We start from the raw sequence: 23,210 nt of genomic DNA on the forward strand, positions 1-23,210 counted from the left end.
AAAAGTGTTATTATACCACAAGCCATAGCAAAGGAATATTACTGCTTCACACCATCAGCTTTAACAGTGACGATGAAGGGTTCATATGATTTGATTTCAAGTTTTCCTTTCTCTTTGGAGTGTTACAAGCTGTTGGTTTAAAAAGATCTTTAAAATCACAAAGACCAAAAGTATCAATTCCAAAGAGATATTCTTTATAAAAGTTAAGACTTGTCCACACCCCCCGAAAGCAACTCGTTCTGACACGCCCCACATCTCTACGTCACTGTGTGGGAAGAACAGCATAACACCACCCAAATGTTCACGCAAAGAAAGGCTGTAACCGCTGCCATGTCGTATAGACGCTGTGTGTTTCTCTGTGAACAGTACTTCCAACTTCGCTGTGTTTCCACTGTCGGGCTAAAAGCGGGCGTGTGGAGTGGTTCTGAACAAAGGCAGAGTTTCCCAAGAGGGTCTGGCTGCAGGCTTGCACTTGCATTCTCAGACTTGCACTCTCAGACACTTGCACTTCCACTAGTGACATCACTTGCAGTCTTCATTTTTTATTTTGTTGATTTTTTTTATTTATTTTTGTTTGAATTTCCCATTATTTTATAACAGTAGCCAGGTGGCAAAGACAAGAAAAAATAAACTGAATTACATTCTCACTTGCAATCTCTACTTGCACTCCGCTACCCGTGACGTCAATTGCAATCAACACAAATCGTGCATGTTGCCAATGGAGACAAGAAACTGTGGTGGTGATTAAACGATTAAACTTAATTTAGTACTTTAACATACAGGGTCCTGCAAGAAAAAGACAAGACTGGCAAATCCGTGGCCAGAACACCAGAATATGAACGCTTGCGCAAAGTCTCTCGCTAAGTGTAGAAAAAAAACATTTAACATGATATATTAAGATGCTATTATCAAATTGAATATACAGTTCATTAATATAATAAATATGTATATATTTTCCTCACATACCGCAAAATGTGGCATAATGGACTAAGATGATGAAGGCCAAACTCAATATGCTTCTTTACATTATTAAAATACATAACTAATATGTACAGGCAAGCACGTGAGCCCAGAATAAACGTAACATGTGTTGCCCCCCAGAAGGGCTACGGCAATGCTAACTACACCACCCCTTGGACCAAACCCGTAATGGCAAGGGGATTCGGTTACAAAAAGAGCACACGCACAGGCTTTGTTTAGCAAAGTAGAAAAGTACAATCTTTATTTTTTCTTGAATTAAAATTCAGTCGCTTTTGGTTATCAGTAAATAAAAAGCTGGACCAAGCCTAGGTTTCAATACCACAAGTGAACTAAAGCACACCACTCTTATGGTAGAACCAACACTACAAACTCAGCCTACATAACCACAGCAATCATGCCACTTGATACACACATCACAGCACTACACTGCACACATCAGTTCAAAATGGGTGAAACACTAAGGAAACCAGACTATAACCTAATAAGCCTGTCTATCCTATGGGCCCAATCCACCCCAAGACTATGAATAGGGAGGGGGAAGGAACAAAACAACAACAGAAAAAAAGGAAACCGCTAGCCGGTGGTCACAATCAGTTCACTAACATCAATCTTTTACAAACCACCGGGTAGCGGGAGAAAAAAAATAAAATAAAAATAAACGAATCGGAAACGTGCCTAACAAAAAAAAAACACAGCACCTGTACATTCATACACATTTACACACATTCGAGAGAACAGCAGCCGACAATCGGATTGTGGCAGCCCCTTAAAATACAAACAAACAAGGAAAACTCAGTTAACAGCTCCATGCCCCCCTAAAATTCATAATAAGTCAGTCTATTACATATAGCTATAAAACACACGCACCCACACCGATAACATTACTGAGAGATAAAGTCCTCTACCCTTACCCCTTTCAGCAAAGATCATGAAACACACAACTGCATTACACATTTAACCAAACACATAATAATCATTGCCATCACATACCTGCCTACAATCTAGCGATTGGGTGAACAGACAGTGTTCCGGTACGTCACAATCTCCCCAAGGTCACGGAGCACTCCTCTGCGCTCGTCAGTCTAGGCATTCCAAACATGTTGTTTCGAAAGAGTGCACACACACAAACAATAGCGCCGTTGGCAAGCACTCTGCAGCCCCTTAACCCATCAAAACAATAAGATCTCGCTCAGTGCACTGAACCCAAATAATAATTAATCATACAACACATTGTTTGGACATACCTTGCGCTACAAACAGCACCCCGAAGCACTGTTGCACTCTGACATGTTAGCAGCTAACTACAATGTATCGCTCCCGGCATGAGGACCCCAGGTGCCTATAAACCTGCCTGTTCCCAATTTCTGACCACTCCCACCCACATTAGGTACCATAGCAACCCGAGAGGGAGTGAAAGCGATCGGAAGCAGTGAAAGAGGGAAAAGAGAGAGGGCAACATAGAATGCCTCGAACTCACAGGCTACACATGCAAAGTTTCGCGTTAAACATTTTTCCATATAGAATAAACTGCCTACAACTCGTTTATATCACTGTCTTTGTCCATTAACCTACATTATGTTTTATTTATAATGATTTTCTATAGGAGGAAAACGTTTAATGTACAATTTAACGCACTGCGTTCTGTACTCGTCTGCTTGCCTGTACAGAGTTGATCAATTTAAAATCACTTAATGCATTTCATAATGCACATTCATATTTGCTGGTCTGTATATACTGTGACAAGTGCCCTGAGCGCACTTCAGTGTTGCCCTGGCAACGGCGCAGACACACCTGCGCCTACTCATCACGGGCTGAGCGGCCACACCTGCGTGTCATCAGCCACTCCACATATAAACCTCGCAAGTGGGCACAGAGGTGAGAGATGTCTCCACGAGAATCAGCTAACATTGTCTTTTCCTTCTGCCCTAGAAAGCAGCGTGTAACCGCAAGCCCCAACGGCACAGGAGAGCACGGACCCACACTGCACTAGAGCACTTTCAAGACAGGACGTCGAGCACCGAACACCCAAACCACCTCTCACGGATATGTTTAATAAATTCACCCTTCGGGAAACTTACCCTCCTTCTCGTGTCGTGTTCTACTTCACCCTGCCACAATGGAAGAGAATGCGGGCAACACAGTGAAGTGGACACCGACAACCCTACTCCTCACAGCGTGCAACAAGTCAGTTGGTTTGGATTTCTTTGTTTGTTTTTCCTTCACGGTCTCTACATGACAAATCTTCTCTGGTTCCCCAGGTGGCACTCCTCCCCTGACGATGGAAGAGCTGCTAAAACAACTCACCGAAGTGAGCATCCACCAGCAACAAATCATGGAATACATGGCCTCCCGGCAGAGGGAAACCGACCAAGAGTTGGCCGTGCTCCGCCTGACCACAGCCCCGCAAACTCCGCTACCTGACCCCTGTGTCCAAGCAACCCAGCTGCTGCCCAGGATGACCGCCCATGATGACGTGAATGTACCTTCATATGTTTGAGGCCATCTAGGAGGAGGTATAGGAGATGCTGAGGTGATCAAAACATCGCGCAGCCCGTGGTCCAGCCCCATCGTCATGGTCCCGGAGCTCAACGACACCCTACGCTTCTGTAACGACTTCCGCCGCCTGAACGAGGTCTCCTAGTTTGATTGCCATCTGATGCCCCGCGTCGACAAGCTGCTGGACCGGTTCATATCAACTCTTGATCTCTCCAAGGGCTACTGGCAAGTCCCACTGACGGAACAGGCGAAACCTAAGACGGCCTTCTCCACCCCAAGCGGCCACTGGCAGTACCGGGTCCTTCCCTTCGGCCTCCACGGGGCCCTAGCCACCTTCCAACGGCTCATGGACGTCCTCCCTCGGCCACACCAGGCCTATGTGGCGGCCTACCTTGACGACGTCGTGATCCACTCAGAGACCTGGGAGGACCATCTAGAACGGCTCCAGAAGTGTCATCTGGCCCTAAACAAGGCCAAGCATTTGGGATATCAGGTGGGTCGCGGCCTGATCCGACCTCAGGAGAAGGTGGCAACTATCCTCCCGCGGCCCACCTCTAAAACACAGGTACAGGCCTTTTTGGGGTTGGTGGGATATTTTCGCTGCTTCATCCCTAACTTGCCCTCCTTAGCTTCTCCCCTGACAGACATGACCAGGATGGGGCAGCTGGAGAAAGTAGTGTAGAACTCCGGAACAGAAGCAGCGTTTCTCATGATCAAGGCCGCCTTGATGACGGAACCGGTCCTCCGTACCCCCGACTTCAACCGCCCCTTCCTGTTGTTAACCAACGCGTCTGACACTGGGTTGGGAGCTGTTTTTTGCAGGGTCACGACAGTGAGGAACACCCGGTGATGTTCATCAGTCGAAAGCTGACCCCCGCAGAACAGCGGTACGCCACCGTAGAGAGGGAAGCGTTGGCCGTCAAGTGGGGAGTCCTGGAGCTCCGTTATTACCTCCTCGGCCGCCACTTCACCCTCCTCACGGACCACGCTCCCCTGCAGTGAATGGCCCGGGCAAAGGAGACCAACGCCAGGGTGACACGGTGGTTCCTGGCGCTCCAGGACTTTAGCTTCACCCTACAACATTGGGCGGGGACGGCCAACGCCGACAGTCTCTCCCGCCTGTGGTCAGCTTTTGCAGGTCTGTCAGGCTCCACTCCCTCACCCTTCCCCGATCTCCCCACTGCTCCAGAGGTATAGGATGACGCTTTGGGAGTGTGACACGTGTCTCGAGCGCTCATCAGCGTCAACCTGGCAACAGCGCAGACACACCTGCACCTACTCATCACAGGGTGAGCGGCCACACCTGCGAGTCATCAGCCGCTCCACATATAAACCTCGCAAGTTGTTGTAAAATGTTGATAGGTTCAAACAAAAAGTAAAAAAAAAAAAATGACAAAAAATATAAAGACTGCAAGTGACGTCGCTAGCAGAAGCACAAGTGTCTTAGGAGTGCAAGTCTGAGAATGCAAGTCTGAGAGTGCAAGTGCAAGTCTGCAGCTAGACCCTTCTTGAGTTTTTTTGCATCCTTGATAAACAGAAATTATCATTCTTTCTAAATGTGATGTATAGATTACTGTTGAGATCAAATAAACAGAAACAGACTCGACTGCAGAGCAGACTATGTTCATAGAAGTCGTGGCCTAATGGTTAAAGGGTTGGACTCCCAATCGAAGGGTTGTGGGTTCTAGTCTCGGGCCGGATGGAATTGTGGGTGGGGGGAGTGCATGTACAGTTCTCTCTCCACCTTCAATACCACGACTTAGGTGCCCTTGAGCAAGGCATCGAACCCCCAACTGCTCCCCGGGCGCCGCAGCATAAATGGCTGCCCACTGCTCCGGGTGTGTGCTCACAGTGTGTGTGTGTGTTCACTGCTCTGTGTGTGTGCATTTCGGATGGGTTAAATGCAGAGCACAAATTCTGAGTATGGGTCACCATACTTGACTGAATGTCACTTCACTCACTTATAATGCTTTATTTCTGTGTGACTAATTTTCAGTCCTGATGCTTCGTCATGACTAGAGCTTATCGTAACATTTGCGTCACATGCCTGAGGTATTCAGCCAATCACAATGCACCAGATAGCTGGCCAATCGGAGCACACCTCACTTTTCACTCGCTTGTGAAAATCAGCGTGGTTTAGGAGACAACAGTCTGAAGTATGAGGAAAATAAAAATTTTAACCTTAAACTACATAAACATTTCATTACACCAAATACACAAACTAATGTTCTTTTTATCAGCCTCGTATGATCCCTTTAAAAACCTTCAATGGAGACATTCTCTTATCTCTTACTTAAGCTTATATTCCTTGAAACCGCTCAACACAAGATCATAATGGTGGAAGAAAAATAACAAAATAGCAAAATTTTGTAAAATAATTATAAAATATACAAACACCAAAAATGACAATAAATTCATGAATATAAGAAAGAAAATAAAACACAAATGTAGGGTGGCTCTCCTGAAGCCATGCACACACACAAACAGGTAGGTAATGTCCCGGGAACAAAGAGAGAATGTCTCGCTAGAGTGACCAGCTTTGGGAAGTACCTTTCATTTGCGTCGCAAGCGATACAGCATTGTACTTGCACAACTATTGTACTTCATTTTAATACCAAGTAACAGATTTTGCAATTTTTGTCGAAATTGGCCTTCTTTTCGCTCGCTTCATTTGGCTTGCTCAGCTAAATACATCTGTAGGCGGGCGTTCTCCATTCCAAAGTGCTCGTGCAGTTGCCCTCCTGACGCATCTTTCATTGCTAAGCATCCATCAGCTGCAATATCCATTACAGCAAGGACATTTTAGTAATTGATTTCCACCACCGAAAAACCCTTGCTGTTACTCTGCTACAAGATTTATTTACGAAGAAAAGTAAAAAACTCTGCAGTGTTTTGGTGCACCCCGTTTTTCAAAAACAACGGGTATTTTCACCCTGAAAGAAGCTGATTAAGTTTGGTTCTTGTCACATGAGCTGGTGCGCTCTTGCGGCATTCTGAAAAGTTGAGACGTTTTTAACTAGAGCGCGCATACCGCATTTGAAAAAACGAAATTGAGCACACAAAAAGACGTGGTATGTAAAATGGCCCCTTTATCGAGCTCCTTCATTGGTCAAATGTTTACTTTCGGTTAACGGTTAAACAGTCAATATAAGCATCCCTAACTGGCATATAAACATAATATAACATACAAAATTAATTAATTTTAAGCCACACAAAGTCAACATGTTGGTATTTCCCCCTCTGAAACTGCCATAAAATAAAGGTTTATTGATCTTTGAAAAGGTGTACCTGCATTTTTATGCCATTATCATTATATTAGTTGAAACTAGTCTTAGAATGACGATATTATCGTTTATCGCAATCATTTCTTGGACAATTTATCGTTCAGCAAAAATTGTTATCATGACAGGCCTACACACAGGTTGCTACAAAGACTCCTGAGAGCACCAGATCTGAACATGTTTTATTCGTATGACTGAGTAGAGAAGATAATCAGATGAAACTCTTCACAGGATTAGCAGTGATAGGGCTTCTAGCTAGTGTGAACACTCTCATGTCTTTTCAGGTTTCCTAAAATACTGAATCTCTTGTCACAGTGTGAACACTGGTAAGGTTTTTCTCCGGTGTGAACGGTCTGGTGCTGTTTCAGTGCAGAAAGTGTAAAGAAACTCTTTCCGCACTCAGAGCAAGTATGATCCTTCACACCGCTGTGTCTTTTCAGGTGTTTTTTTAAACAATCCATATATTTAAAGCTCTTTGCACACAAATAACACACGTAAGGCCTCTCCTCTGAATGGGTTTTCATGTGGTGCCTCAGGTTATCTGGCCTAAAAAACCTTTTACTGCACTGGTCACAGTTATAGATCCTGTCTCTAGAATGATGGAGCAGATGTAATTTGAAAACACTTAAGATTCTGAAACTCTTCCCGCACTGTCCACAGGTGTGCAGGTTTTCTCCTGTGTGGATCTTTATATGATCATTAAGTAGCTGTTTTCGTGTGAACTTCTTCCCGCAGTGATCACACGAGTGCGGTTTCTCTCCAGTGTGGATTCTCATGTGTTGATCGAGGCGGTGTTTTTGTCCGAATCTCTTTCCACACTGACTGCATGTGTGCGGTTTGTCTTCACCCTCTCCAGCGTGGATTCTCATGTGTATATTGAGGCTTCCTTTATGTCTGAACTTCCTCCCGCAATGATCACACGTGTACGGCATCTCTCCGGTGTGGATTTTCATGTGAATATTCAGGTTTCCTGTATTTCTGAACTTCTTCCCACAGTGATGACATGTGTGTGGCTTCTCTCCAGTGTGGATTTTCATGTGATCATTCAGGTTTCCTGTATTTCTGAACTTCTTCCCACAGAGATCACATGTGTGTGGGTTCTCTTCAGTGTGGTTTCTCATGTGTTGATCGAGGAGGTGTTTTTGTCTGAATCTCTTTCCACACTGACTGCATGTGTGCGGTTTATCTAAACTCTCTCCAGCGTGGATTCTCATGTGTGCATTGAGGTTTCCTCTATGTATGAACTTCCTCCCGCACTGATCACACATGAATGGCTTCTCTCCAGTGTGGATTTTCATGTGAATATTCAGATTTCCTGTATTTCTGAACTTCTTCCCACAGTGATGACATGTGTGTGGCTTCTCGTCAGTGTGGATTTTCATGTGTTGATTGAGGCGGTGTTTTTCTCTGAATCTCTTGCCACACTGACTGCATGTGTGCGGTTTATCTTCAGTGGTTTTACTCTCTCCAGCGTGGATTCTCATGTGTATATTGAGGTTTCCTTTTTGTCTGAATTTCCTCCCGCACTGATCACACATGTACGGCATCTCTCCAGTGTGGATTTTCATGTGAATATTCAGGTTTTCTTTAATTCTGAACTTCTTCCCACAGTGATGACATGTGTGTGGCTTCTCTCCAGTGTGGATTTTCTTGTGACTGGCAAGGTTTGCTTTTTTACTGAAAGTCTTCCCACAGTGATCACATGCATGTGGCTTCTCTCCAGTGTGGATTTTCTTGTGTCTGGCAAGGTTTGCTTTTTGACTGAAAGTCTTCTCGCAGAGATCACATGCATGTGGCTTCTCGTCAGTGTGGATTTTCTTGTGTCTGGCAAGGTATGCTTTTTGACTGAAAGTCTTCTCGCAGAGATCACAAGCGTGTGGCTTCTCGTCAGTGTGGATTTTCTTGTGTGTGGCAAGGTTTGCTTTTTGACTGAAAGTCTTCTCGCAGAGATCACATGCGTACGGCTTCATTTCCCTTTTACATTTTATGTGAAGATTAAGATTTTCTTCACATGTGAAAATCTCTCCACACTGAGGGCAAATTAAGCATATTTCGGGTCTTGTTTCCCACGAGGGACTCAAGGATGTTTCATCAGTTTCGATGTCATGATGTTTCTTCTTTGCTTCAATCACTTCTTCTATCTCCTTGATCCCTTCCATCAGGTCTAAATGAAATAAAACAATAATAATTTTCATTAAATCATTCAAAATGCCAAAAAGACCAAATATAAAGGGAAAATGGGAACACTGACACATTAGCAATAAGTATGATCATTTTGATGGATTCATTTGAACGCTGTATGCCGATCATTGGATTATTATTTTTAATAACATTACAAACCCGATTCCAAAAATGTTGGGACACTACAAATTGTGAGTAAAAAAGACATTTTGAAATGACATGCCAAATATAGGCTCATTTTGGATATCATGAGAGCTACACATTACAAAAAAGTTGGGACAGGTAGCGATAAGAGGTCGCAAAAGTTAAATGTACATATTAAGGAACAGCTGGAGGACCAATTTGCAACTTATTAGGTCAATTGGCAACATGATTGGGTATAAAAAGAGCCTCTCAGAGTGGCAGGGTCTCTCAGAAGTCAAGATGGGCAGAGGATCACCAATTCCCCCAATACTGCGGCAAAAAATAGTGGAGCAATATCAGAAAGGAGTTTCTCAGAGAAAAATTTAAAAGAGATTGAAGTTATAATCTACAGTGCATAATATCATCCAAAGTCTCTGTGTGTAAGGGTCAAGGCCGGAAAACCATACTGGATGCCTGTGATCTTCGGGCCCTTAGCACTGCATCACATACAGGAATGCTACTGTAATGGAAATCATAACATGGGCTCAGGAATGCTGGCCATTCGCCATTGCTGGCTAAAACTCTATTGGTCCAAAAATAAGCCATATCTAAACTTGATCCAGATGCGCAGATGTTTTCTCTGGGCCAAGGCTCATTAAAAATGGACTGTGGCAAAGTGGAAAACTGTTCTGTGGTCAGACGAATCAAAATTTAAAGTTCTTTTTGGAAAACTGGGACGCCATATCATCCGGACTAAAGAGGAAAAGGACAACCCAAGTTGTTATCAGCGCTCAGTTCAGAAGCCTGCATCTCTGATGGTATGGGGTTGCATGAGTGTGCGTGTGCCATGGGCAGCTTACACATCTGGAAATGCCCCATCAATGCTGAAAGGTATATCCAAGTTCTAGAACAACATATGCTCCCATCCAGACGTCGTCTCTTTCAGGGAAGACCTTGCATTTTCCAACATGACAATGCCAGACCACATACTGCATCAATTACAACATCATGGCTGAGTAGAAGGAGGATCCGGGTACTGAAATGGCCAGACTGCAGTCCAAATCTTTCACCCATAGAAAACTTTGGTGCATCATAAAGAGGAATATGTGACAAAGAAGACCTAAGACAGTTGAGCAACTATAAGCCTGTATTAGACAAGAATGGGACAACACTCCTATTCCTAAACTTGTCTCCTCAGTCCCCAGACGTTTGCAGACTGTTATTAAAAGAAGGGGGGATCCCACACAGTGGTAAACATGGCCTTGTCCCAACTTTTTTAAGATGTGTTATCTTATTTCCCCATAAAAATGATACATTTTCTTAGTTTAAACATTTGATATATCATCTATGTTGTATTCTGAATAAAATATTGACATTTGAAACTTCAAATGTTTTTATTCACAATTTGTACAGTGTCCCAACTTTTATGGAATCGGGTTTGTATTTGCCCTGATGCTCCAGTACACCATCAGTTAGGACGGTGCAATTTAATTGTAATATGCAAATAACACATTTATAAAAATATTTTAAAATATTTTATTTAAATGTACAAGGATGTGTAAAAATACAACTGACATTTTCAAGATGTACAAATGTATCAATTCATGTTCATATCAAAACGCACAAATACAGTTCATAGCTGTGGCCTAATGGTTAGAGTTGGACCTGTAACCCAAAAGTCGCAGGTTTGAGTCTCTGTGCTGGCAGGAGTTGTAGGTGGTGGGGAGTTAATGAACAGCACTCTCTTCCACCCTCAATACTCATGGCTGAAGTGCCCTTGAGCAAGGCACTGAACCCCCAGTTGCTCTCACTGGATCTATAGCTGCCCACTGCTCCAGTAGCTGAATGTTACGACTTTCAAATAAAATGAACATAACATATAATAATAAAAAAATATATACTAGCTGCTAGACCTATTGATGATCAATAAAATAAAAGTTTTTCACTGATTAATAAACACAAAGTTTTTAAGGAGGAGACAGTGTGAAGAAGGAACTATTAAACACCGTGTGTTACAAAAACTCTCAAATGGGAGCAGAGGGCTTTAGGTAGTAGATGTCATATACAAAGAAATGTTTGAAACAGAGATCGACTGCTTGTAGTATCATCTCCTGTTCCATCGCCTCCCGTTTAAAATAATAAAAACTTGAGGATTTTCCTTGTCACCAAGCACCAGGACATGTGGATTTGTGATTCATGTACAGCACTAATTAGTGCCAACCTTAAAAGAATTAAAAAAAAAAAGTTCAGTTAACATGCATTGTGATGATATTTCATTGATACACTCACTTTACAAATTAGTGAATATGAATGAATTAAAAGTTATAGCGAATTGTGATAATTCACACAAGAATTTCTTTTGTACAACGTGTGGCTTATACAAAATAAAGGTGATTTGATCACACAGGGCACTGTAATTTTAATTGTTGCTTTTACTTACAGGTTGAATGTCAATGAAAGATGCAGATGGCAGAAAGGGTTTTAAAGACAATTTCTGCACGAAATGCCTTTAAATGACAAAAGTACAAAGAAAGCACAAGTAAAAAAAAAAACTAAGCTTACATTTTTACAGTCTTTGTGGGGATCTACTATCATTTGCACTAAGAGACAGGCAAAACCTCTTTTCATTCCCTCCAGAAAATTTGTGGCAATATTTGCAGTTAATGGGAGTCAATTTTACCACCCTTTAACTGATTTGGACTTGTAGGGAGGAACAAAAGTACACTGTAAATGAAAGGAAGCTTTGTTGGATGGAATGCAACAATACACTTATTTCACCTCATTTGTCCTTTTTCATAATTTTTGGAAGTCAAAGGTATAAGTAAAATTGAAAACTTATGTATCATTAATTTAAATAGGTTACTTACCTTGAAATGTTTAAATAAACATGCAGAAATTATATTGTTGCAAAGTATAAACATTTAATACAACACATTTAAAAAAAAAAACATTTCAATCAATCTAGTTTCATAAGAGAAACTGCTGTAATTATAGGGTATTCTGATAGATGCATAATATTCAATATGAATAAAGCATAAAAACACTTTTACTGTACAATTAATTAGTGCTGGTGTGTAAGACGAATATTGATTTTGTTTTACGCTCCCCTCTTGAAGGTTGGTTGTAGGTGTAACGTTATGTAAATTTAGGGCACTGTTATAAATTTTCGCTGAAAAAGCAGATTGCCTCACGACTGCACTCTTTTCTTTCGTCTGGGTTTTTATCTTTTATAACAGAAAATTGAAGTATAAAATAAGTAAAACTTGTCTAAAAAGTTTTGCAGCTAATCTTTTAATGCATTAATGCTGGCGAACAAACAGGAATAGCATTCATTTACAATCGATCTGATGCTCTCGGGGAAACAAACGGACTAAAGGAAATTAAAACTTTTTTAACGTATAAAAAATAATAATTAATGTATCAGACATTACTTAATGTTATAACAGTTATATACATCATACGATTATATTAACAGTTACTTACCCTTCATAATCATGCAGGGTGCCGCTGATGTCCACGCCTGAGTCTCTGACTGGACCGTTAAAATTTGAACAGGAGTGAATCGGGAAACATATTTAACCCAACAGTTGGGTTATAACTAAAAATAACCCAACGACGAAAAAAAATGACCCAACAAATTTTAAGATAACCTAACACATTGACCCAATATGTGTAACCCAACGGTTAGGTAAAAAAAAACAACCCTAAGTGTTTTACTGTGTACAAACATTTTTTAGATGAACAGCTATATTTGCTCGGCCGTCCGTCTGAGGTCATTTACTTTGTTGACTGTTTACCCATCGAAGTGAATGCTTCTTAAATGGTTTTGTGGTGCTCGTTGTATTTTAAAACACAATTGCAATATTTTCCAATAACACTATTGGATTAGAAATAAAATGATCCCCGACGTAACTGTGACGCTTGTGACTGTGCTGCGCAGTCAGTGAACTGCTTCCATCTAGTGATGGGAAGTTCGGATCATTTTACCGACTCTGACTTTTGAGTCTCGTTCAGTAAAATGAACAAATCTATTTTCGAGTCATTTCATTAGTTTTAGCAAAATATAATAACAATGTTACGTGTTACTTACCCAGCATATCTAGTACTTATGCAGACGTTGATCACACTACAAACAATAAAAAACTAAAATTCTATAAGATACAGAAAAGATTAATTCATTCTTTACCCGTGTCTTCAGTCTGTAATAAGCTCACCTCACCTCTTGTCTAACAAGTCTTCGGGTTCAAGTCCTTCCTTAATCATGTGACAGACCCATACGCTAAACAAGAGCATGGCTCTGCACTAAACCAATGCAGTCCGAGCTAGGGTTGTGCCGATAGATGATAGTATCGTGTATCGACGATCGTCAGAGATAGACATAAGCAGATTTCTCTGTCGATAATCAAGACGATATTAGGCTCAATCTCCTATTAATGTATTAAATTATAATAACTACTATTTTTATTTGGTGGCTCATTATAATTCTGCTATCAAACTGCCCAGCTATTTCACTTCAGCACCGCATTTTACACACACACACACACACACACACACACAAAAACACACACAGCGAACGCAGGAGGATTAGAGCCTGTAGTCGCTGAAGTGGTCCACTTTGACTTGTTAAATCCATGAAATGAAAGAGACAGAAAACGAGGAGTTGGTGTCCCACACAGTTAATGGCTGGTACACGACAACTTGCTCTTCTCAAACATGAGAGATTAACTCTTTCTTGGAGTTACAAATAAGACGAAATAATAACAAGGCGACAGAGCGAACTTATCATCCATAGTGGTTCTCACGTAGTCCTTCTCTTAAAGACTGATCACTTATAACACACACTATGTGGTGATGACGTAGAAGGACTTGAGAATCACTATGCATGATAAGATCGCTCTGTCGCCTTGTTATTATATTCATGAACACCCCACTATAATGTGATGCATGCAAAATACAGAGTTTTGGCCGTTACAAAGTCTTCATCCACAAACAGACATACATCGTCTGCAGATATAATGTATTTCATCAAACTTTAACAAGTAATCTGAACGGCCTATATATGTGCAGTATTTTAAAGAGCCCTCACTAACTGAGTTTAATGTCACAGTTATTTTAGAAAGCATCTCATTCTTGTTTCTGTGGCGGTGCGTCTGTCTCGTCATGAGGCGCACGGTCCGGAGCGATGTATGACTGATGCATCAGTTCAATTCAACTTTACTCCAAATATATCAACTTACATGTTTTGAATACTTTATATGTAACGTGTTCGTTTATGTCCAATATTAGTGTTAAAATGGTGGACTTTAAATCTACTATTGATTTTCACCATTGACTGATTTTGCAGAACATTTAGACTGATAACTTCCGTGCTCAGATGCAGCAAATTTGTCACAGGACACGCTATATGACAGTTGCATCCGACTATAAATGAACTAGCGGTTTTAAATACAGTATTTTTATATTGAACGAGAGCTTATCAGTATGTTTGAAAGTATGTTTTTTCGATTATTGGTGATTCCATAGGCTCTCTCTCTCGCGCACCTGCGCAGTTTAAAACACCAAATAGTCATGCTACGACAAGAACAAAGAGTCTCTCTTGCTCCACCCATGCACAATAATATTGTGTTTCGTCGATCTCACGGGCTGATATGACGATTTGAAAGATATTGACCATATCACCCAACACTAGTCTGAGCCGGAAAGAGAACTGATTAGTTCATCTTTCAGGTCTTTGAGTCGGGTTTGACTTGTTCCTTAATCACGTGACAGACCCATGCGCTATTTCTGACATTTCTGTCACTGTGTTTTTGTTACAGTTTCTCCAGGATCTGTGGTGTGTTATTTTATAAATAAATAAAACCCTGCTATAAATAAAATATTTATTATTTTTGAATGTCTATCAAATAAACACTAGGCTATATAATAATACAAGCCTACAATATAAAGTATTTATAGCCTAGTTTTTTCATTTTTAAAAATTTAAATAAAATTAATAAAATTAAAATGGCATTTCCTAGGCAGACTTGACAAATTGGTCTAATATATGAATAAGATGATTGCTCAAAAAGGACATAATGACATAAATTAAAAGCAAATATCATTTTGAATCCTAAACCAGTAACACTACAGTTCTGTAGTCTAATCTGAAGGGTGAACTCAAAAGACATAAATCATACAACAAGGTCATTTTTGAAGATTAGAATCCACTGTAAAAAAATATAAAAACAAACAAACAAAAGTGATTTCGCTATCATATGGGCAAAATTTAAAGCATAACCAACTCTTTATTACCACATTCAGTGTTATGGAAAAGTATCATGACAGAAATGAAAAGCAACAATTTGAAACCAGAAATGCATCACATAACTTTAAGAGTAAATAATAATTATAATAAAAAATAAAAATAATAATAAATACTATGGACCCATTTGTAAGGAAGGTTGTAAATTAACTAATTACTCTAGCCAATGCTGTCACGTCACGGGACAAAAGAACGAACAACCCGAAAGATGAACTAATCATTTCTCTTTCCGGCTCAGACTGACACAGGTGAATTACTACTAGCAGAACAGAACCTGGGCATTTTTGGGGAATTCCGGTAATGGCGGAGCAGTGCTCAGTCGCAACCACAGAGCGGCTTGATTAATAACGGTCTTTTTGCCTCCCAACTTGGCTTTTAACTACGTTGGAACTACATTATTGTTGTCGGTGAAATTTTTACACCACATTATGTCAGAACAAAACCAAAATAGGAAACAGTAACGTAAAGGCAGAGCTGAAGAGCTGAAGCTAACGGACCACGACTACGTCGTTAGCCAAAAAGAGAAGAATGGCGGGAAAATGGAATTTGACGATGACCACCCCTTAACGGATTCGGAGGTTGTAACCCCGGTTGAGAGCCCCTCTTCCAGCCCTGCTTTAAAGGTAAAAAGGAAAGAAAAAAGCGACTTGTCTCTAGAGGTTGTTCAGGCTAACATCCTGGCTGCAGTTAACCAGAGAGCTGATGGTAAGAGACAAGTCAGGCATCGAAGAGCTGAAAACTTCCATTAATTTTGCCTTCGCTGAAATTGAAGATCTGAAAAATGAAAACAAAGTTATCTGAGCTCTTCAGCGGTCATGAAAAAACTATAAAAAACATGGAAATTCGTCTGACTGAGACTGAAAGATACAGGCGGAGATGGGCTTTAAGGCTATATGGGCTACCAGAGGAAAGGGAGGAAAATGTAAAAAGAAAGGCAATAGACATTTGTCAGCAAATAGCCCTCAACCAAAATATGAATCAAGCCATCGATGTCGTGCACCGAATTGGAAGGAGGGACGCCAGTAACACACACCCTCGCTCTGTGATTATCCTCTTTGCCTTCCGCACAACGAGGGATGAAGTCTATATCTGAAGGCTATATCTGCATATATGGTTAATTTCCATCCTCTTTCAGGGTTTTGTAATATAATATTTATATTTTATATTAACCCAGTTAGTAATTTGGAAAGAACAGAAGCACTCTGTATTTACTTTAAATGTTCCAACCTCACTTTAAAGAGACCGAAGCTGTTATTGCTCAGGTTGTTTTTTCTCTCATAAAGAGAATTGTTCTTTAACAGTTGAAGAAATTACTTTCTTTAAATGCCAGAGGACTACAAAACATTGTTAAAAGAAAAGCCATCTTTATTTTTGGTAAGAACTACAATGCTGATATTATTTTCATCCAAGAAACTCATTCATGTAAAGAGGACGAAAAGTTATGGAAGAGTCAATGGGGAAGAGGACATTTGGTTGACTCACAGATCCAAACACTCAGCAGTAATTTTGGGCGGTGATTTTAATATGGTTATGGATAACCAATTAGACAGGTACCCACCAAAACGTCCTCCAAATTCAAAAAAGTTAATTGACTTTACAAATAGGCAGGATCTAATTGATATATGGAGGAAAAAAAATACGTTGTTGAAAACATACACTTGGAGCAATAATAACCACAAATTACAATCCAGGATAGATTTTTGGTTGATTTCGGCTGATTTAGAGCCTTCCATGGAGTCGTGCACTGCTTCTCCGGCTGTTCTAACAGACCATGAGGCCACTTCTTTAGCTATTCAGGTTAGCAAGGAACAAAGAGGGAGATTTGCTAGCGGTTACTGGAAATTAAATAATTATTTACTATTTCATGAAGAGCTAAAAATGAAAATAGAACAACTTATCTCAGAACAGTGGGAGGCTGCTAGAAAAGGGAATAATTTTGGGACATCGTGGGAACTTCTCAAATATAAAATTAGAGGAACCTGCTCAAGTTATGGCAAGATGTTGGCAAACAAAAAGAAAAATGTGACACACCCTAATCAACAAACTTACCGAAAGAGAATTTGAGCCAAGAAGATAATTATACCTTAGACTTGAAGAGGGAGGTTTATCGGTAATTGACTTCTCGCTCTTCAATCAGATATTAAAAATAAATTGGATTAAAAGATTTTTGAAAAATCCAAACAGTTTATGGAATATTGTGCCAAACTTTATTTTTGAAAAACTTGGTAAAATTACATTCTTGCTTCAATCCCCATACTCCATCAACAGAATGCCAGTAAAACTATCCAACTTCCATAAACAGGCTCTAACTTGTTGGTCTCTTCTATACAAACACAATTTCTCCCCTCACAAATGTTTTATATCGAACAACATGAACATCGTATATAGAAACAAGACTCTCTTTATAGAAAACTGGTTTAAACATGATATTCTACTGGTATCCCAATTATTAAATAACTCAAATCAAATTTTAACTTATGACGACTTCACCTGTAAATTTAATTTCCAGCCCCCAAGAAAAGAATTTGATATTGTAACCAAAGCTATACCGCAAGGGGATCATCACCCTACTTAGAAATGAGACAGTTTTGGATCAATTTAATAAATCTTTCTCCAGCAGTGTTTCAATAAATGGTCTATCGTTTCTAGACAGAAAATTTAACAACAAATTAATAAAAAACCTTTTATGTGCATAATCTATCCCTGCCTCCAGATACAAATGGTCCCCTTGTGTGAAAATATTAATTGGAATAGGGCATGGAATAACCCACATAAATGTTTAATTACCAACAAAGTGAAAGAAATATCATTTAAAATTCTTCACCATTATTACCCCTGTAACAAAATTATCTGTAAATTCATCCCTACTGTAGACGAAAAATGCAGTTTTGGCTTTATGGAAACAGAAACGCTACACCATTTATTCTATAGTTCTTCATATAGCTCTTCCCTGTGGAATGATATAAAAGGTTTTATTAATTTGGCTCAAATATACATTTATCTAATTTTGATATTTTCTTTTACTTTTCTGACTCAAACTCCTCTGTACAATATTTAGTCAACTTGATAATTTTGCTTGGAAATTTTTTTATTCATAAATCCAAGTTTATGAAAAACAAACCTCTTTTCAATGTTTTTAAAATTGACTTAAATTATATAGAATGTTTTTCTGGAGTAGAGGGTAAATCAGCATCAAAATGTATGAAATACTTATCTGGTTTAACTATATAATTTAACTGATATCTAATGTTTTATACTCTGGCGATGCACTTTTGTTGTTAATTATGTTTGTTTAATTTGTTATATATGTATTTATCTACTGGCAGTTATGTATTTTTATTTATTTATTTTTTTACTTTTATTTTTTATTCATTATGAAGATATGATCTGACAAACATTGACAACTGTATTTGACAATAAAAAAAAGAAAAAAGAACAGAACCTATACTGCGCATGCGCGACTGAACGAATCGAGACGATTCATTCTTCCCGAGTCACATTAAAGATTCTAAATGAACGAATCGTTCAAGAACGACACATCGCTACTTCCATCGGCGCTGCTGCAGCAAAACACACACTGCTGCTCACATCAAACATTTTTATCAGAGTATTATGACCAGTACTCAATTTGATCCTGTTCTGGAAAATGTTTGAGTTAAGAGTTTTTGCATCCCGGTAGATTGTTTTGAAACATCTGGCGTACAGTGCATTAGATCGTAACAGTGAGCGCTGTGCGGGTCATTAAAAACAACATTAATATTATGTGCTTGTGCGGTGTCTTTTCCGACGGCGTCGAAAGAGTCTTATTATATCATTATATTGTAGCTCTATCATATAATCTGACTCCTCACTCCTTCAGTATATAACTGTGTTTCACACACATCTGATGAACTGTTTGAGGAAACACAAACACAAACCTATCTTTTCTTCTTTGACCTCCTGCTTGATCCTGCAGGACTCTGCTTCTGCTTCATTCATGATCTCTGTGTGATCTTCAGGAGATGAAAACACTCCAGCGTTCATTCATTCATCAGTCAGAGACTGAGAAGCACACACACACACCGAGGGATACACACCTGTCAGAGGGAGAAGAATCATTTACACCTGTTTGAACTCACATGTCGCGCATACACAGCACTTAGACAGCATTACTTCTCCTCACAGATCACTCTTTCGATCAAGAGACACACACACACGAACACAGAAGTCTGACTGAATGTAACAGTGTTCCTCACATCGCTGCTACACGATTATTCCGGTCAGCACACACACATTTAGCAGTGCACCACACGAACGACCCCGTGAAGAACGCCTTTAACGAGTGAAATCTGTAACTGTATGAAATGTGTTTACCGTCAACCGCTTCTCACCTCAGAAGAAAGCCGAGGCGCGACGCGAGATCCTTCTTCTGCTTCGTCGTCTTCTTCTTCTGTTGTTTTAATGGCGGTTGGCAAACCAACTAAAGGTGCATTGTCCGCCACCTACTGGATTGGAGTATGGAGCACATATGCTTGGTGCAAAAAAAAAAAAAAAAAACACAAACAAATTATTAATAATTTATATCTTTTTTTACCAGTTCTGTATCCTTTAAAAACTTAAATAATTTCTTGTGTATTATATAATTTGGTCCTTCTCCTAATATTTCCTTAAGTGAATAATTTCTTACACCCCTATTTAGTGGCTGGACTAATTCAAGTCTTTCTCTATTGTATGCTTTACATTCTAGTAATATATGATTTACTGTTTCTGTATATCCACATTTTCCGCAATTATCAGTTTCATGTTTACCTATTTTATATAAACTTTGATTTATTGTTGTATGCCCAATATGTAATCTTGTCATTAGCACATCCCTTTTCCTGTTATTAACAGTTGTTCTTTCCACCCCCACATTTCTTTGTGTACTATACAGATGTCTTCCTCTTATTTCATTGTCCCATATCCTCTGCCACATCTTTTTCACTTCAGTCCCAATCAGCCCTTTAATTTTAGCTTTACTCATCTGTACTCTTATATTGATCTCAGGATCATTCAATGACTCTTTTGCCAGTCAACTTTCTCATTCCCCTTAACTCCGACATGGGCTGGTACCCACAAAAAACTCACCTTTACTCCTAAGTGCTTTATGCTATATCACTTCTGTAAAGTTTCATTTAAAATATCTTGTCTTGCTAAAGATGTTCCACTTTCTAAACTTTGCAGAGCTGATAATGAGTCTGTACATATTACACTACAGTTAGGCTGCTTTTCTTCTATCCATTGTAAGGCCAATGATATAGCTATCAGTTCTGTTGTAAAAACAAATATATGATCTGTTGCTCTTTTTAGTATTTTAATATTGTACAGAGGAATATACACTCCAGCGGCTGCTCTACCTGTTTCTGGATCTTTTGATCCATCTCTGAATATTTGAGTCGTGTCGTGTCGCTGTATCCTTGATTAATATATTGTTGAACGATTACTTTTAATGGCAAATCTAGTTCGTTCTTATGTATCTCCTCATGTATGAATAGGTCTATTTCTGGCATTGGGTATAACAACAGAAGGAGCTACATCTATCTCAGTTATACCAGTTTCTTTTGCCTCCTTATTTGCTACCCAGCCAAAACTATTTATGTATCCATATTCATACTCCCAACAGGTTTCCAGTACCTTTTTAACTGGATGTCTTTCACCATGTCCTTTTACATTGATCCAGTATCTTCTAGTGGCATTTCTCCCATCTCTACTTGAATAGATGATACTGGAGATGTTCTAAATGCTCCACAGTTGATCCTTAGAGCTTGAGTCTGAATTACCTCAATTTTTTGAGCCATGTTTCTGATGCAGAGCAGTATATCAGACTACCATAATCTATTGCCGGTCTTATTAATGAGCTATATATTCTTCTTAAAGACTGTCTACTCGCATCCCACTCAACCCCAAGAACCCTCATTACATTTATTCCTTTTTTACATTTATCTATTAGCTTTTGAATGTGAATACCAAATGTTAAAGTCCAACTACATACCTACAAATTTTTACATTTTAACTTGTTCCAATTTTTGACCATACATTTTTGTACTTACTCTTTCCTCCTTTTTGCGAAACAAATTACCTGAGTGTTTGCAATTGAGAACCAGAAACCCCACTCATTTGCCCAGTTTTCTCAGAATCAGAATCAGAATGAGCTTTATTGCCAGGTATGTTTACACATACGAGGAATTTGTTTTCGTGACAGAAGCTCCGCAGTACAACAGAATGACAGCGACAAAACATAAAACACATAATAAAAGATTAAAAAATACAAATAAGTAGATAGTGAATAACAATATACAAATTGACAATTGTAGGCAGGTATATTACAAAATTGCAGTTATGTATGTACATGTATATTATGTGCAAAATTTAAGTGTATACTAAGTATGTGTGTTAGATAAATAAGTGTATGTGTGTATTGTGGCGAGGGGGGCGTGGTTTAGCGGAATCCGCAACGGGAGAGAGACGGAGGGAGCAGAGCGAGGCGTAAGTAGGTCAAATGCAATTAACGAACACGTGTGTTTGATTGCAGTAATTGGCGTGGAGAGACCGGATATAAGCCGAGTCACCGCAGAGAGAAGGAGAGAGAGACACGCTGGGACCTCGTTCTGCACTAGGGAAAGCTACAACAGTGCTTTGAAGTTATTGAAGTTATTGACCGTGTTTAAGCAATCGTTTGCTGTCTACGCCCAGAGGGCATCGTGTTTTATTTTGTTTTGTTGAATAAACGAGTGTCCCAGCAACAAGCCGACCCCTGCCTTCTTCCTTCCTATTGAGACTGTGTTGAAACTTGTTACATGTATAAATATAAAGTGTAGTGTGTTCCACAGTTATTATCAACTGTTCATAAGATGGATTGCCTGAGGGAAGAAACTGGTCCTGTGTCTGGTCGTTCTAGTGCTCAGTGCTCTCTAGCGTTAACCAGATGGCAACAGTTCAAAGAGGGAGTGTGTTGGATGTGAGGGGTCCAGAGTGATTTTGACAGCCCTTTTTCTCACTCTGGATAAGTACAGTTCTACCTTATTTCCTGCCCTCTGCAGACCTTTTACTACAAATAACTAATTTCTTCCCCTTTTCCATAGTGCACCATCACCTGCATACAGTGATCTCCCTATTCCTGTGTCAATTTGTGTATAAATATCTTTAATCATAATGTTAAAAATATTAGACTACATATGCTGCTGTTACAAATGGTGTAGTGCTAAACGAAAGACAAAATGCTCGATGAGGATAGAGACCAAAATGAGGAGTGTGGCGAGTGGGGCGGGGCCGAGGGACTTGGGAACAAGGAGTGAGGCCGGCTGAATTGATTGGGAAATCAGCGACACCTGCGCCCCACCGCCGGTCTCGAGTCCCAAGTAGGAGATGGAAGGATATAAAACTGGAGCGACGATAATGAAGGACGAGAGAGGACCAGGCCTGGGCCTTATTTTATGTTTTGGTTTTTATTTGAGCGCACCAGTTGTCCGTGAGGGGCTGGTGCGCTGTTTTGTGTTTATTTTGAATAATTAAAGTTTCATTTTGATTGTCCGCCGGTTCCCGCCTCCTCCTTCCGGATGAATGTACATTATTACAGGGAGTTTACTGGATGACAACGGAGAATACAGACTATACACAACACCATGTTAACTTTACAATAGACATTCACAATACTATAACTTGTTAACATGCACATACAATCACGGACGAGGAGGAACTGAACAGACCGGGTATTTAAACACACAGAAGGTAATGAGGGAACCGGAGACAAGTGGGGAATAATCAATTAACCAAAACAAGGAGGAAGGTGACCAAATAAGGGAACAGAAAGTTCATAAACGTAACAATTC

At 39.8% G+C, this 23,210-nt stretch overlaps 1 protein-coding gene and 1 long non-coding RNA gene across 18 annotated transcripts in view; one reads left to right on the forward strand and one right to left on the reverse strand.

The window, feature by feature from the left end:
* Positions 1-6,925: 6,925 nt before the first annotated feature.
* The window catches only part of LOC127952757 (gastrula zinc finger protein XlCGF57.1-like), a 179,293-nt gene continuing 163,008 nt past the window's right edge, over positions 6,926-23,210 (reverse strand). For 6 of the 17 annotated variants that reach the window (XM_052551460.1, XM_052551468.1, XM_052551464.1 and 3 more), the window contains exons 3-4: positions 19,281-19,299; positions 6,926-8,922 (exon numbers count right to left, since the gene is read on the reverse strand). In XM_052551460.1, coding sequence (XP_052407420.1) covers positions 7,010-8,922; positions 19,281-19,299 — 1,932 coding nt within the window. In that variant the 3' untranslated portion in view covers positions 6,926-7,009. The other 11 variants (XM_052551457.1, XM_052551455.1, XM_052551456.1 and 8 more) reach the window with 7 other exon arrangements.
* LOC127952784 (uncharacterized) overlaps positions 8,538-23,210 on the forward strand; it is a 169,796-nt gene continuing 155,123 nt past the window's right edge. The window contains exon 1 of the long non-coding RNA XR_008153052.1: positions 8,538-8,674. This is a non-coding gene — a long non-coding RNA (uncharacterized LOC127952784). The remainder of the gene's footprint in view (positions 8,675-23,210) is intronic.

The sequence above is a fragment of the Carassius gibelio genome, chromosome B3, assembly GCF_023724105.1.
Source record: "Carassius gibelio isolate Cgi1373 ecotype wild population from Czech Republic chromosome B3, carGib1.2-hapl.c, whole genome shotgun sequence".
Taxonomy (NCBI): domain Eukaryota; kingdom Metazoa; phylum Chordata; class Actinopteri; order Cypriniformes; family Cyprinidae; genus Carassius; species Carassius gibelio.